The sequence below is a fragment of the Drosophila melanogaster genome, chromosome X (genome assembly GCF_000001215.4).
Source record: "Drosophila melanogaster chromosome X".
NCBI classification, from domain to species: Eukaryota; Metazoa; Arthropoda; class Insecta; order Diptera; family Drosophilidae; genus Drosophila; species Drosophila melanogaster.
Genome location: NC_004354.4, coordinates 3,965,359 through 3,979,552, shown reverse-complemented (window position 1 = coordinate 3,979,552; position 14,194 = coordinate 3,965,359). Strand labels below are relative to the sequence as shown.

General features: G+C 44.7%; 2 protein-coding genes and 1 non-coding gene across 4 annotated transcripts; 2 read left to right on the top strand and 1 right to left on the bottom strand.

Annotated features, from left to right (window-relative positions):
• Positions 1–7,498: 7,498 nt before the first annotated feature.
• Positions 7,499–10,620, bottom strand: asRNA:CR45481 (antisense RNA:CR45481). Its single transcript, NR_123785.1, has 4 exons — positions 9,900–10,620; positions 8,027–9,844; positions 7,668–7,858; positions 7,499–7,558 (listed from the first exon to the last, which is right to left on the bottom strand).
• CG6414 (uncharacterized protein) lies at positions 8,203–10,765 on the top strand. Of its 2 annotated transcripts, none has more exons than NM_001316636.1 (4): positions 8,203–9,140; positions 9,476–9,823; positions 9,910–10,202; positions 10,264–10,765. In NM_001316636.1, exons 1-4 carry the CDS (start codon positions 8,238–8,240, stop codon positions 10,469–10,471), a joined length of 1,752 nt encoding a protein of 583 aa, NP_001303565.1. In that variant the 5' UTR covers positions 8,203–8,237; the 3' UTR covers positions 10,472–10,765. The 2 variants fall into 2 exon arrangements, with proteins under 2 accessions (NP_001303565.1, NP_570089.1); NM_130733.2 differs by having other exon boundaries at positions 10,264–10,560.
• A 132-nt stretch (positions 10,766–10,897) lies between these two features.
• On the top strand, positions 10,898–14,118 carry CG6428 (uncharacterized protein). Its single transcript, NM_130732.2, has 4 exons — positions 10,898–11,523; positions 11,921–12,156; positions 12,216–12,965; positions 13,032–14,118. Exons 1-4 carry the CDS (start codon positions 11,316–11,318, stop codon positions 13,731–13,733), a joined length of 1,896 nt encoding a protein of 631 aa, NP_570088.1. The 5' UTR covers positions 10,898–11,315; the 3' UTR covers positions 13,734–14,118.
• The last annotated feature ends 76 nt before the right edge of the window (positions 14,119–14,194 follow it).

Sequence of the window (14,194 nt, the reverse complement as noted above, 5' to 3'; positions counted from 1 at the left end):
CAGCAGTGGAGACGATACAATGGGGACTAAATCGTGTTACTTGCTCTAAAGAAATTAAAAAAAAAAAAAAAAAAAAAAAATTTGGTGCTTCTTAGGAATGCTGTTTGGCATTCGAACTAGGGATTCCAGATTTGGAAAAGACCTTGCTGCTGGAATTGCTAAAACACATGCACCCACTACTTCAATCCCAATCCACCTTTTTTTTTTTTTTTTTTCTGTCATGTGAGTGGCGTCAGCTGCTTTTGACCAAATAAAATCAGGGCCTCGAAGACCTCGCAAATCTCTCGCCAAGCGATAGCTATCGACAGCAATCGAAATGAGTTAAGGACATGAGTTATTTATGGCTTTTAAGTGACAGCCAGATCTGCTCCGCATTCGAATTGGCCAAGCAAGTTGTATGCCCTCATGCCATTACCATTACCATTCCAATTCCCATCCTGAGCTGTCATCTTACATATGGAGATTTATTTCAGCTGCTAAGCGCATTTGTAAGCATTTTTAATAGAGTCCAAGTTCAGATAGCCGGCATACGAACGATACGCTGGGGTGGTTCATCCTCAGTAGGTTAAGTGGCCAAGTGGAGTGAAGTGGGTGCTTTAGGCCTCCGGCAGTCAACAACAAATTTGGCATAGATTCAACGCCGCGATTGCCGCATAACAAGATCTCCACGGACACGTTATAAACGTGCCAGATATCGGATGTTCTAAGCAGGAAATGGAGCGGTTTTCATAATTTAAGCTTTAAGAGGAATCTTTCTTCAATATTTATTTAACTGTTTAACAAATACGAGCAAAAGAGTTGGCCAAAGGTTTTTAGGACTTTTTTTTTTTTTTAGCTGCTGAGTGACTTTAATGCCGGAAAGGCATTTGGCATTAACTTGGTTAGTGAATGGATGGAAAGGAATGTGGTATGGCTTGGACGGGGTGTTCCAGTGGCAGTTGTGATTTCACTAATTTGTCGTCGTGTTGACTGTCAAATTGGATGCCATGTGTGGGTGTCATTAATGCCAACCCCCGAGAATGAAGCGCAGAGACACCGAAGCACGGAGACACACAGAGACGACTCATTAATGCCACTCATCAAAACTATAACGAATGTTGAAGGGTCCACCAAGCAACCCCCGGCCATTCCAAATCGGTTCGCAGCCCCACATCACCCCCCTTCCCCCCACTCCCATCTCAATCCCACTCCCCACGAAGTGCGTGTGAGACACATGAATATATCCTGGCACTATAGATTTGGGTTAGGTTTACCCCGAGTAACAGACACAGACGTCGGCAAAATGTGTGTTTTTGCGCTGCTGATGACGCTGCTGATGGCATTTGTCGCCGTTCGTACTCTGGCCATTGCCATTGCCATTGCCATTCCCATTCCATATTCACTCCGTTGTCCTTCGGCCTCTGCGCCCTCGTCCTTTTCGGGCCGTCAAATAGGCATTCAGCTATTTTCGCGTAAATTGCTGCTAATTTTGTTTATCGCAGGACAATTATCCAGGCGAACGAACTGACAAATGAGCCGCACACTTGCCGCCGCCCCCAAAACAAAACCCACTCACACGCGCACAACTGACTGCCAAAAGGACATGTGTGTGTCTGTGTGTGTATAGAGTCCTTTGTTTCGATGCTCCTGCCATCAGGATGCCGAACGATTTTCAAATAGTAATAACTTCAAAATAAGAAAACACCGCCATTGATACTGGCATACTTTTATGGCCTTCTCATATATCCTTAATATCCTTATATATATATCTAAATTTGGTTTTGGAATCGCATTGGAATTGCAATCGCTTATTATTTGTCAAGTGGCCAAGTGCAAGAAAGGACCACCTTCCCCGCCCCAACTTTGTACCCCAACCCATTCGAGTTTCCACCAGCCGTTTAACACTAACTAAGCGGCTTACTTTCTAATATAACAAAAGAAAAGCGCCCCGAAAAATAAAGAAAAGAAAACGATGAAGCGAGGAAAATAATGCCCTGTGTCCCTGGAAGCGCAAAATAAAAAAAAAAAAAAACCAAAAAAAAAAGAAGGGAATGTGGGTGGGTGGGTTTTGCTTGTTTGGTGGTTGCAGGGGCGACCAAGTTAAGAAATCAAACAGCTGACATAAATAACATTTTAATTTAAATACGGCAGGACACAACAATATTTTTTTGCCGTTAAGGTAAGCAGAAGGTACAACAATAACAACGATGGTGGGGGGGGGGGGGGGCAGCAAGGACAGCGGGCGAAAAAATACATATTTAAACAGGATCTCGCCTGAGAAGCAAACAAAATTAAACAGCGAAATAGAATGGGACAGGGATTGGGTGGATTGGGTTGGGTTTGGTGGAAACGCAGTCAACAGTGGGGAAGTAAATTTTATTTTAAAATAAATTTATCGCCTTATCCGTTGTCCACGGCAGCCGCGGCAGGAATATCAGGAACAGAAACCGAAACAGGAACAGCGCCGCAGAGTCAAGTTTTCCAATACCCTGACAGCGGGTACAAACGACTTTGCCAGCGATATCGCAATTCTCATTCAAGTTAAAACCGAAAGCAGCACACTTGGCTAAACTTCTCAGCGATCTCAAGGTAGATGAACTAATCAAGATATTTAAATTTGTAAATGCTATAGAGTATTTCATTGATCGATGTTCTCTTGTTCGAACATTTCTTGTTTTGCTTCCTTTGGCTCCGGCTGCAGTGCCCCATAGTGGCGATTGCCGGACAGCCAAGGAACACATGAGACCGGGAGCTGGGTGGAGCTGTGTGGAGCTGGAGGCGGGGCAGTGGGCTAGCAACTGCCACCCGCTGGCAGCTGGACAAGGACGAGAACAAGGACGCGGACGTGGTCGGTGACGGGGCGGAGGACACCGACACGGATGTGGATTGCGGACGCGGATGCCGGTGCAGAGTCCCAGCACGAGAGCTTCATTTGAACGAAATGAAATCATAATGAGATTTTTGCGTTCGTTTTTTGTCGCCGCAGAGGGATGGGCATGAGAATGGGAATGGGGATTGGGGATTGGGGATTGGAAATGGTAATGGGATGGCCTGCTTTCTGGTCTGGTTTGGTGGTAGTGCCAACCGACGGAAGCAGCAATTGCCATCGCCATTGCCATGGCCACGGCATCGCGTAATGACAAAAATTCATAATTGGATAAAGAAGCGGACGTGTGCTGTCCCATCCATAAAGTACAAGTTCAGATTGAAATCCAACAGCTTTGCTGGCAAAGTGAGTCACCCACCTAATGGCCAATCAAACAGTGAAAATAATGGTAGACAATGGGAAAGGTACTCATTCAGTTGCCGGTTTTTGTGGCAATGCATTCGATCATTACCAGCAATTAAAGCCTAATCAAATATTTTGCCTTGCAATATTTGATGGCAAATCAAAGCAAACAAATTGCCGCCCATAAAGCACAATTTAATAATGGGACTCCCTGTCTCCTGAATCGCGTGCTCCCCTTTTTTTTTTTTTTTTGGCCTCATGGCAATTGTGCACTTGATTGTTAGCGGCTTGTTGGGCAGCCAACAGGGCGGATCATCCCAGACCGCAATCCCTCTCTACCGGCAGCCATATGGCCAACAATATGGTTGTTGGCTGCTGCTTGTTGGTTGGCCAATTGTTGTGATTGTTGGCAATGCAAAATGCCAGGCATTCGAATGCACTGGCGCGTAATCCGCAGCCGGCAATCGAGAGAACGACTTGAGAATTCACTTGACTCGAAATGAAAGAATCTGAAAGGAGCACAGCGAAACAAATGAAAATAATATTAATGTGGGCCCCCCCCCCCCCCCATGGCAAAGAAATGCCTTGCATGCTAGCGAAAAAAAAAAAAAAAAACAATAATCGCACTCAAAGGCAACAATAAATATATTGTTTCGCCCAGAGATGAGCTCAATTATTACGTAACAGGTAATTTAAAGCCATCTGATTTTTGAGCCAATTCGAGAATATGTAGTTCCAAAAAGGCTGTATGATTTCATTTTTAAACAGATGATTTGCAATATCGGATTAAAAGGGGCGGTTGCACTAGATTTGGACTTAACCAAGCTGAATAACTTGATTTGCGACTGCCATTTCCTCGCCTGTCTGCCGTTGGTAATTGCATTAAGTACACATGTGCTGGAATATCGGAGTATCGGAGTGCGGAGTGTGGAGCATCAGCTGCCACAACTAATTAGACGGGGCCCACATGCATAGGCAAACTGCGTTAATGGAGTGCGTAATGGGTTAATTTTGGCCTGCCAATTCCGCAACACCCACTCTTTTCGCAAGCCCCCTCCCATTTGGCCCATTCCCATTCTTTCTAGCCATGCCCATGGCCACACCCATTGCGATACCACCCATATCCCATTCCCGTGTCTCGTTAGCCGTCTGTCAATGTTTGCACTTTTGTTTAGCGGGAATAGAACAGGCTGGTGGTGGTGGTAGTGGATGGTAGTGGATGGTGCTTCCTCCGGTTAAGCGCATGGAACGTGTCGACGACACAGTCGGCGGGAAGACCAAAAGTCGGATTCAGATTCTCATTCGGCGACAGAGTCACCGCGTTGACGACAAGTTAATCACATCGTGTCCAATCAGGCGAGCTAATCCCTCTGACAGGCATCGACAGCCACATCCAAAGCCACATTCATACGCCCATGTCCTACTCCGAATCAGTTGCTGCTCTAACTCTGACATTTTGCGGAGCATACACTAAAAACAGCGAATTCGCTTGACTAACAAGAATTCAGGCAAAATCCAGACAAATTTCATAAATGCATATCTTTGGGCAGATGGTTTCGAATAAATATATATAATTATCAACAATAGCCAATGGTTCGATTAAACGATGCCAGTAGTACAATGCCAGTGAGTGTATTCAAACTTCTCGGTGGTTGGCCATTATCTTTCTTCGGTCTCTGATTATTATTACTATTATGGATGTAAACCTGGCAACATCTGCTGCATATCAATTTGTTGTCTCCGACTTGGAACGCTTAAACTGATCCATGTCAGGTCGCCTGGCCTGGCCTGGCCTAAGCCCACAGTCGAAGTTGCTTCATCTGTTTTTTTTTTTTTTTTCATATTTTGGATTCCTGGTCTTAGGCGACTAAGCCCGTTCCGGACATTGGCAATTTGCATTTCCCGATTCAACATCATCGACATTTCCTAGTGGCCAATTATCGCTTAAGCTCTCCGTTGTGCCTCTTTTTGGCTTTTTGGACTGGCTTTAAAGTTGAGATGGGCACGGAGTTGGGGAGTTGTGGAGTTGGAACTTGGAACTTGGCCTGTTTAAAAATTCGTTTAAATTCCATTGCCGAAAGTGGCTTGTCCCTTGGTTGGCGGAGTCAAAAGCAAAGTGGGTAGAAGTAAAGGCTGGGAAAATATGCAGCAACCGCGAAATTGAAATTTTGGCTTCGCCTGCCGCGGCGGCTTCTTGGCATTGTTGGGAAAAATTGGCGATGGGATGAGTGCTCAGCTCACCACCTGATCCTAAGTAAATACCAGGACAAGCCGGGCGGCAGCCAAAAAGGACACCCAGATATCCATGCATGTGACTGGATATTTATATTCCCTTTGCCCTCTTTTCCTTTACCATTTTTTGTTTTTTTTTTGTTTTTGATATTATGCCTCGCGAGTTGGCTTTTCTTTTTAATTAAATGAAACCAGAGGAATTGACCCAAAACGCAGAATAAATAAATATTTAAGGAAGGGATGAGGGTTTTCCCGTCTCGTCCGCCGGAGCATCTGTTGTTCCATGTTTGCCGCTTGTTTTTGTTAATAATTATTTCACTTTTTCCATCGAAGGAGGTGGAAAGAATTCAAAAGATGCCGCATAGCCATTGTTTACTGTGGAAACAAAAACCGAAACACACAGCCCAGCAATCATACACAAAAAAATGAGCGCAAAAAAAAAAATAATAATAAAACAAACAACAATAAATATTTCACCTTCAATAAATCATTTTCCATTTCGCTGTTGGGCAGCAAATCCCCTTTACACCTTCGCCCCAAAAAAAAAAGAAGAAAAAAAAAGGGTTTCTTGTCAACCCCAAGAGCTTTGCCCCCTTCTATACTTAAAATTCAACAAATTTAAATACAAAATTTGTGCAAATACAGCATAAAATGTCTTAAAAACGCGAACTTAAGAACGCAAGAACTTTGAAACATATTTCACTAGTTTCCTTATAATCAAAGTAACGTGAATGATGCATATTTAAAAGTAGTAAAATAAACCGGTTTAGATCAACCGGTCAGTTTTGTTTTGAGCAAAAGATACTGATACTTTGGTTGGGTGAGGAAAATGAATTAAGTCCTTGGGCCAACGGCAGTCGCCACTGCCCACTTTCTAGTTGTATGCAGACAAATAATATATAGGATACATATGTAGTAGTTACTCGGTAGCACATATCAATTTGGTGGGGCTCGTTTGTTTGTTTGCCGTCTGATAAATTGGCACTCAAGTGGATTAAAATTGTTTGCAGCTAAATAAATCTGTGTGCCCGGCTCTGGACATTTGTCACGATGGCAAAGAGGAGGCTGTGTCTGTGCCACATATTAGTTTCACAAAAAGTACAAAAAAAAAAAAAAAAAAGGTGAACTCGAGTCAGGTTATGAATTAAAAAGGGTCCCCCTGCGATGGAAAAGTTGCGAGCCATACCGCTCTATTAGGAATGCGGCAATTCTGTAATTTTTTACCTCATCAGCAGCTCTCTTTCGTGGCAACTTCAAAGGGATCTATTAGCTCGATGGTATTTTCCGGCATGCAAAGGCATTTGTTTTTTTTTTTTTTTTGGAGGTGCGCTTCTTCATCTCACAGGGCATTTCATCTCGGGTCAGTTTGTCTCCCTGTCGCATATTAATGCTGTTCCAGCAACTTTCAAGTTTGCGCTCTGGTTTTGATTTCTTTGTGTTCGTTCGGTGGGCTCGGCGCATCGTCAAATATTTTATACGCTCATAAATATGCTCAGATGAGTTCGAAAAAAATTTAAATTAGCATATTCGCTAATCGGTTATGCTCTACCCCCTCACTCCTAACCGATAGGCCTTTTCTACACTTGGAAAAATTGAAAACAACTTTTAGTCTCAATCTTTTGCACGCAAGTGGACTTAATTTATAGATTTTTCTTGTACTTTAGGTCTAATTTGACCGAATTGATCCAAGGCCAAAATCACGAACGTTATAACAACATTCCAAAATGGGGGTAACGTTATCTGCATCTGCTCAGAAATACCATTAATACATTATAGTCGTATTAGTATCGTTCTCGTGTTCTCCACTTGATATGCCTTGTCATTGGCAAGCCAACGTTGACCAAATTAAATCATTAAGACGCCAACAGTGGGTTAAGTCGTTAAGTTCAAAACTAGAAACATTGAAAATAGTAAATAACTATAGATGCTGAATGCCCCAGAAAACCATAATTCCCATAATAATAGAATTTCATTCGAAATAGGCTTATTTAAATTAAATTAATAACAGAAATATTGTAATAAATCACTTACAGTTTCGTAATTTGTTGACATTTACATGTTGTAGATTCTTAATTGTCAGAGTATTGGCATTTCATTATGTTTCAAAGCACCAACAACCTGCAAATAAGCAACGGAAATATAATATCATGATCAATTAGCTAGCACACTACCAAAAACCCCAAACAAATCAATTAAAGTGCAGTACACAAATAGCCAAATGACACACCTCAAACCACGGTTTTCGGCTCGATTTGACCAAATTTGCGCAGTGTTCCAAAATGAAACCTAAACATCCGAAATTAATGTCGATGCTGATGGCGATGTTGATGCTGATGCTGATCACGCAGCAAAGTGGCAAGAAAGATATCGCTGCTGCACCTTGGCGTCTGCACACCCTTCCACTTGTAATATGGTTTCCTGTAATTACAAAATTAGACTGTTAGATGCAAAATGACGAGATATATATTAAAAAAAAAACAAGTAGCTAAACAGTTTCTACGTCTGATTTGGTAGGTATTATTTGGCAGTCAGCTGGAAACAATATATATATATGCATATTGTGCACAGAGCTTTTTGATTGCTTACCATATTTAAAATACTCCGCTGAGGGTATGAAAATAAGCAGAATTAATGAGCTAAGAGACGGGCCGCTTAACAAAAAATTCGGCAAACAAGTTCGCTTCGGAAGCTGGCGCGCTGAGATAGCTGACTTTATGATGATGTTGTAATCTTAAAACTACGCGTGCTGTGCACCAGCGAAATCAGTCTGAACTCGGACTTCAAGCGCAGGAGCACGATGTCAAAAGACGCTGGCCTTTGGTCGATTCGGGTGATTTTGTTGTGCATTTGCATCCAATGGAGCGATGGACGCAATTCGCAGTGCTTGCACGTTCGTTTATCCCACGGCGGTTGGCTAATTGGACGCCATTTGACAACACACAATGGCCGGCATATGCGAGCGTTTATGGGTGTGCCATATGCAGAGCCACCTCTCGACGATCTTCGCTTTCGTCCGCCCGTGCCGAAGGCCCCTTGGGAGGGTGAACGATTGGCGATCAAGGATGCACCCATCTGCCTGCAGCGTGATCCCTTCCGGCGCGACATGATACTGGAGGGTTCTGAGGATTGCCTTTATCTTAACGTTTACACGCCGGAGAGGCCGAGAACCAATGGATCTTTGCCTGTGATGGTGTGGTTCCATGGCGGCGGCTGGCAGTGTGGCTCCGGTATTAGTAGCTTTTACGGTCCTGATTTCCTGCTCGACCACGACATCGTCTTGGTTTCGGCCAACTTTCGATTGGGACCATTGGGATTCCTTAGCACAGAAACGCTCGATTGTCCCGGCAACAATGGCTTGAAGGATCAACTGGAGGTTCTGCACTGGGTTCGTGCGAACATTGCATCATTTGGTGGTGATCCGAACAGTGTTACGGTCTTTGGCGAGAGCGCCGGAGGTGCCAGTGTCACCTATCACATGCTGTCGGAGAAGTCGCGCGGCCTACTGCATCGAGGTATCGCCCAGTCTGGCACCTATTTCAATCCCTGGGCACAGCCTGCACATAAGGGAGTGGCCGCTGGAAGGGCAACCAAATTGGCCCAAATAGTGGGCTGCGGCAACGCCGGTGAATGGCCGGAAAAACTGGAGTGCCTGAGGAAGAAGCCAGCGGAGGATATAGTGGCCTCCCTGTACGACATGTTCGTAAGTACTTGTAGTCTGCAAAAGATTTGCACAGGGTAATTAATTAATTCGCAAAATTAAGGAGTTTTAACTAACCTGATAGTACAATTATGCAATTTACATTCAAAGCTAGACGTAGCCTTATAACCAATTTCAATGAAGGCTCTCCAAATCGCCACTTATGTAAATTACTTTTGTTACAATTGATATACAAAACGGAGAGTGTCACCAGCAAGACTTTTGTTGAAAAAAGGTAGAGCTGGTATTGACCAAAAATGAGTACAATGCAGCTGTTATTAAACAAATATGGTGAAGGGAAGGTCAAGCTTTACCTTTAGCTTTCTTTTGTATTGCAGGTCTGGGACTTTGATCCGATGATACCATTTCCGCCCGTGGTCGAACCGGAGCACGATGGCGCCTTCCTCACAGTGGCACCTCGCCAGGCGGCCAAGCCACATGGACTGCAACTTCCACTCATGGTGGGCGCCACCGCCGAGGAAGGTCTCCTGAAGACCGCCGCCCTGCTCAATCTTCCCCAGCTGTTGGCCGAGTTTAAGTCTCAGTTTGAGCAGGTCCTGCCCGTCGTGCTCAACTACGATCATCATGACGATTCCGTGCGGCAAACGATTACGCAGCGCATCGAAAGCTTCTACTTCAAGTCGGGCCACGATTACGACAAGGCCAACCACCAGAACCTGACCGACGTGAGTGGACGGATCGCCAATCTAGATGAATTAAGAGTTCATTAATCCAATCAGCATCTGTGTACAAACTCCTTACTCCATTTTAGCTGATCTCGGATGGATGGTTTGTGGCCGGAATCGATGAGTACTTGCGCCTCCGCATGTCCCAAGAGGACGTGGCCCCCACCTATGTATACCTATTCGATCACAAGGGAGCTGCCAGTTTTACGGAGATTTTCAAGGGCGGCCGAAACGAGTTCTATGGAGCGTGCCATGCCGAGGAGCTCCAGTACTTGTTCCCCATTGGCCGGGAGTTATTTGTGAGTGCGGTGCCGACGCAAAAGGATCTGGAACTCCGCGAATTAATGCTCCATCTGTGGGTTAGCTTTGCGAAGACCGGGTATATGCCATTTAAATATAACTCTTTTTTTTAATCGAAACTAATGATAATTTCTCCACAGCAATCCAAATCCCACGAATGTTAGCTTTCATCTGCCGAACTGGAGTCCCGCCTCTAGTTATCCAGTGGAATTCGCTCGACTGGGCACCAAAATGGAGGACTCCGCATCCATTTTTCGACTTGAAAACGAGCTTATGCAGCACCGGGTCGACTTTTGGCGGGACCTGCAGCCCCATTTGCCCGCCAGTCACGCCCACAACGAGCTGTAGTCGTCCATCAAGTCGTTGTTCAAATTCAATTCACATTTTGTCTCATTCAATTGTTGTATTTCACCACAAATTATAAATTTTACTGTACTTAAATTTTTTGCGCATTTGCCGCCAACTTAACGGGATTTTGGAGCTGCCAGACGGGCACAAGCTTTTGCGCTGCCAGACCTGTGGTATTGAGCAGTTAACCAGTGTTGGGTATTTTGGCACTGATGGCTCAGCGTTGCCGCATCGACGTAAAAAGTTAAGTATGTGTAAACAAAACAATTGAGAAAATAATAGAGCTTTGGCAATAAAAAAAATATATATATATATATATATATATAGAAAAGTTTTAGAAAGGCTAGAAAAATAAAAAGAATTTTGTTATAAGTTAGACAAAATAAAGTCTAATTGGAATTGATATTATGGCACTGCGAACTATCGATAGTCGCACAGCTGATTGGGTGTTTATTTATGACCAAAATATTGCAATCAGCGGAATTTCATTTGAATTTCATTAGATTAGTCATGTACGTCGTGGGCCAAAGTCTGGTGCGGTTATCTATATATAAGTGATTGCGCCGCCGTGATTTGGGCTTTTCGTTTCAATTTCCTCTGCGATAGAGTCCCAATACCACGTGCTATCTCGGCGTCCCCCCGCGAATTATTATTTCACTACTTCGGATCCGATCCGGATTAGCACGATAACGAGTTGGCCAAATAATCATCAACGGCACGGGCTGTTAATGGATTTGCTGTTTACGCGTCGGAACGACACCATCTGAGCAGCCAGTGATAAGGCACACAGCTTCGCAACCGGCGCTCCGCAGTCCATCATCCTCTATACTCTTTACTCTATATTATGGATATTCCCGTCCTGAAGACCAATGGTCACGAGAGGCTGGCCTCGCTGGACAAAAGCATGCCGCCGGCATCGCCCACTCTGCCGAGTCCCACGATCCGCAGGAATAAAAGTGATGGAAAACTCATGGCCCAGGATGTCAAAGAGGCCCGGGTGAAGGTCATCTACACTGGCGGCACCATCGGCATGGTGCGCAACGAGCGGAATGGTAAGCAGCCCAGAATGTCACGAATACGAGGATTCATTGGGATTGCCCGAATCTGTCCATGTAGATAAGATCCCACTTTTACTAACAAGGGGAGTCTTAGAAAATGGCCAGATATGATAAGAGCAATGCACTTGAAAACATTTTATTCGAATAATATGTATGAAAGTTGAAATTGTTGGTATGAATGTAAACAAAACAAATCAATTGGCAGTCAACAGATTGTTGATGCTTCTATTTAAATATTGACTATTTGCTTGCTATTTATTGAGTGGTCTAATTAGGTATTTTAGTAAACATTTGACACACGAAGCGTGACCATAAATCATCATCTTGATTAGGAAACTAATTTGTCACGGAGTTTGTGACTATCAATATTAATATTCTATAATTATCGCAGTGTTAGCTCCCATTCCCAATGCCCTGGTGCGCAGCATCCGCAAATATCCAAACATCCACGATGAGGAGTACGCGCTGCGCCGCTTTGGAGCATCTGCATCGATGGCTCCACTGGTGCTGCCCATTGTGCAGGGCGTAGATCGCCGGGTTATCTACCAGATCTCGGAATATACACCGCTGCTGGACAGCAGCAATATGACGATGAACGATTGGGCGCGAATCGCCAGCGATATTCAGGTACATACATATATATATATATGAAAGGTAATATTAATCCTTTCCAAATTATTGTCTAGCAATCGTACGAGTTCTTCGATGGCTTTGTGGTGCTCCATGGCACCGACACGCTTTCCTACACCGCATCTGCATTGTCTTTCATGTTGGAAAATTTGGGCAAGACGGTGATCATCACGGGCTCCCAAATACCCATCTTTGAGACGCGAACCGATGGCAAGGACAATTTTACGTCAGCCTTGATCATAGCCGGTAACTACATCATTCCGGAGGTTTGCATCTTCTTTGGCCATAAGTTGATGCGCGGCAATCGGACGGTGAAGGTCAGTTCGAATGCCTTAGACGCGTTCGACTCACCGAATGTTCCACCACTGGCCAGGATCGGCATTGATGTGAACGTCGACTACCGCCTGATATTCCGGCCATGCACTATTGAAAGGTTTTGCGTACACTTGAATCTCGACGAGAACGTCGGCTTGCTGCGAATCTTTCCGAGCATTTCGCACTCCACATTCCGGGCTTTCCTGGCGCCACCGATTCGCGGCGTTGTCCTGCAATCCTTCGGATCTGGAAACATACCATCGAACCGAAAAGATCTCATCGATGAACTGCGTGCGGCTGGTGAACGAGGCGTTATCATCATCAATTGTACACAGTGTCCCAATGGCACAGTGGCGGAGATCTACGATACGGGCAAGGTGCTCTGCGATGTCGGTGTAATTCCCGGTTTCGATATGACGCCCGAGGCGGCGCTGGCCAAGCTGGCCTATGTCATCGGCAAGGAGGAGTGGTCACTCGATATGAAGAAGCAGGTAAGTTTCGACTATAATTCAATACATACATAAATATGGATAATCCACAATGTGTGCATTTCATAGATGATGCAGTCAAGCCTGAGGGGCGAACTGACCTCCTTAAAGGCTCCCAAAATGGAGGACTACGACTTGGTGGACGCAGTGGCACGGTCTCTGCACTTGTCCTCGCCCCAAGAACTGGATCAGCTGGGCGAAACGCTCTTTCCGGCCATGATCAACGCCGCTGTGGCCGAAGGTGATCCCAAGAAGATCAACAACTTGAAAGCCTATGGCGCCGACTTGTCGGGCACAAATCATGACCAGCGAACGGCCCTACACTTGGCTTGTCAGCTGGGAAACGTGGAGATCGTTAAGTACCTACTGCAGAACGGGGTGTCCGTGCACGTGCGTGATCGGTATGACCGCACTCCACTTCTGGAGGCTGTCGCCACCGATAGCCACGAGATCATCCAGTTGCTCATCAACTGTGGTGCTCATTTGACGGGCTCTTCGCGAGCGGTGGGCGAGCAATTGTGCGCGGCCGCTGCTAGGGGATCGATGATCAGATTGAAGTCCTATCAATACGCCGGTGCCGATCTTGCCCAGTCGGATCCTTCGGGCAGGACGGCCTTGCACGTGGCAGCACTGCACGGATTTCCGGAGGTGGTGCAATACGTCCTGCCCTATTTCGAGAATCCGAACGAGAAGGACATGCTCGGCCTGACCGCCATGGATTATGCGGAGCGCGGCGGACACGCAGCGGTTATGGAGGTCCTAAAATCATAGAAATCTCTTCCGAACCATACATACCTCGTTCCTTGTTCCTGCAGCATGAAGAAAAAAACAAACACTGGAGGCTAGGGTTATTTCTTTTGTACTTAAGTGTTGCATCTAGTCTAATGGTTCCTTATTATCAGTTTTGCATAACTCGCATATTAACGATGTTGTCGTGGTAGTTTTTATTATTAAGTGTCGAATCCCTGACCTGTTTTTAAGTAGTCCTTATTTACTAATGTATCCATTGTATGCAATAATATTATTAGCCAAAACCAAAAATTAACCAATCATGTCTAAAATTAAGCATCAGACATATTAAACGGTTGTATAACAAGTTATATACACAAACTAGTATAATTTGTTGTATGAAAATAAATAAAATCAATTTGAAATTAATGCAAAATTTTTGAATTAGTTTGTAATCGATTGATTGATTACGAGCGCAAGTGCTATCGAGCCATCTGTCATTC

What these genes read in the sequence shown, in the direction of transcription:
- CG6414 (NM_001316636.1), top strand. Translation starts at nt 8,238, where the DNA reads ATGTCAAAAGACGCTGGCCTTTGGTCGATTCGGGTGATTTTGTTGTGC. An exon ending in CCTCCCTGTACGACATGTTC is followed by an intron (nt 9,141 to 9,475) that starts GTAAGTACTTGT and finishes TTTGTATTGCAG; the next exon opens with GTCTGGGACTTTGATCCGAT. An exon ending in ACCACCAGAACCTGACCGAC is followed by an intron (nt 9,824 to 9,909) that starts GTGAGTGGACGG and finishes ACTCCATTTTAG; the next exon opens with CTGATCTCGGATGGATGGTT.
- CG6428 (NM_130732.2), top strand. Translation starts at nt 11,316, where the DNA reads ATGGATATTCCCGTCCTGAAGACCAATGGTCACGAGAGGCTGGCCTCG. An exon ending in GAATCGCCAGCGATATTCAG is followed by an intron (nt 12,157 to 12,215) that starts GTACATACATAT and finishes ATTATTGTCTAG; the next exon opens with CAATCGTACGAGTTCTTCGA. An exon ending in CACTCGATATGAAGAAGCAG is followed by an intron (nt 12,966 to 13,031) that starts GTAAGTTTCGAC and finishes TGCATTTCATAG; the next exon opens with ATGATGCAGTCAAGCCTGAG.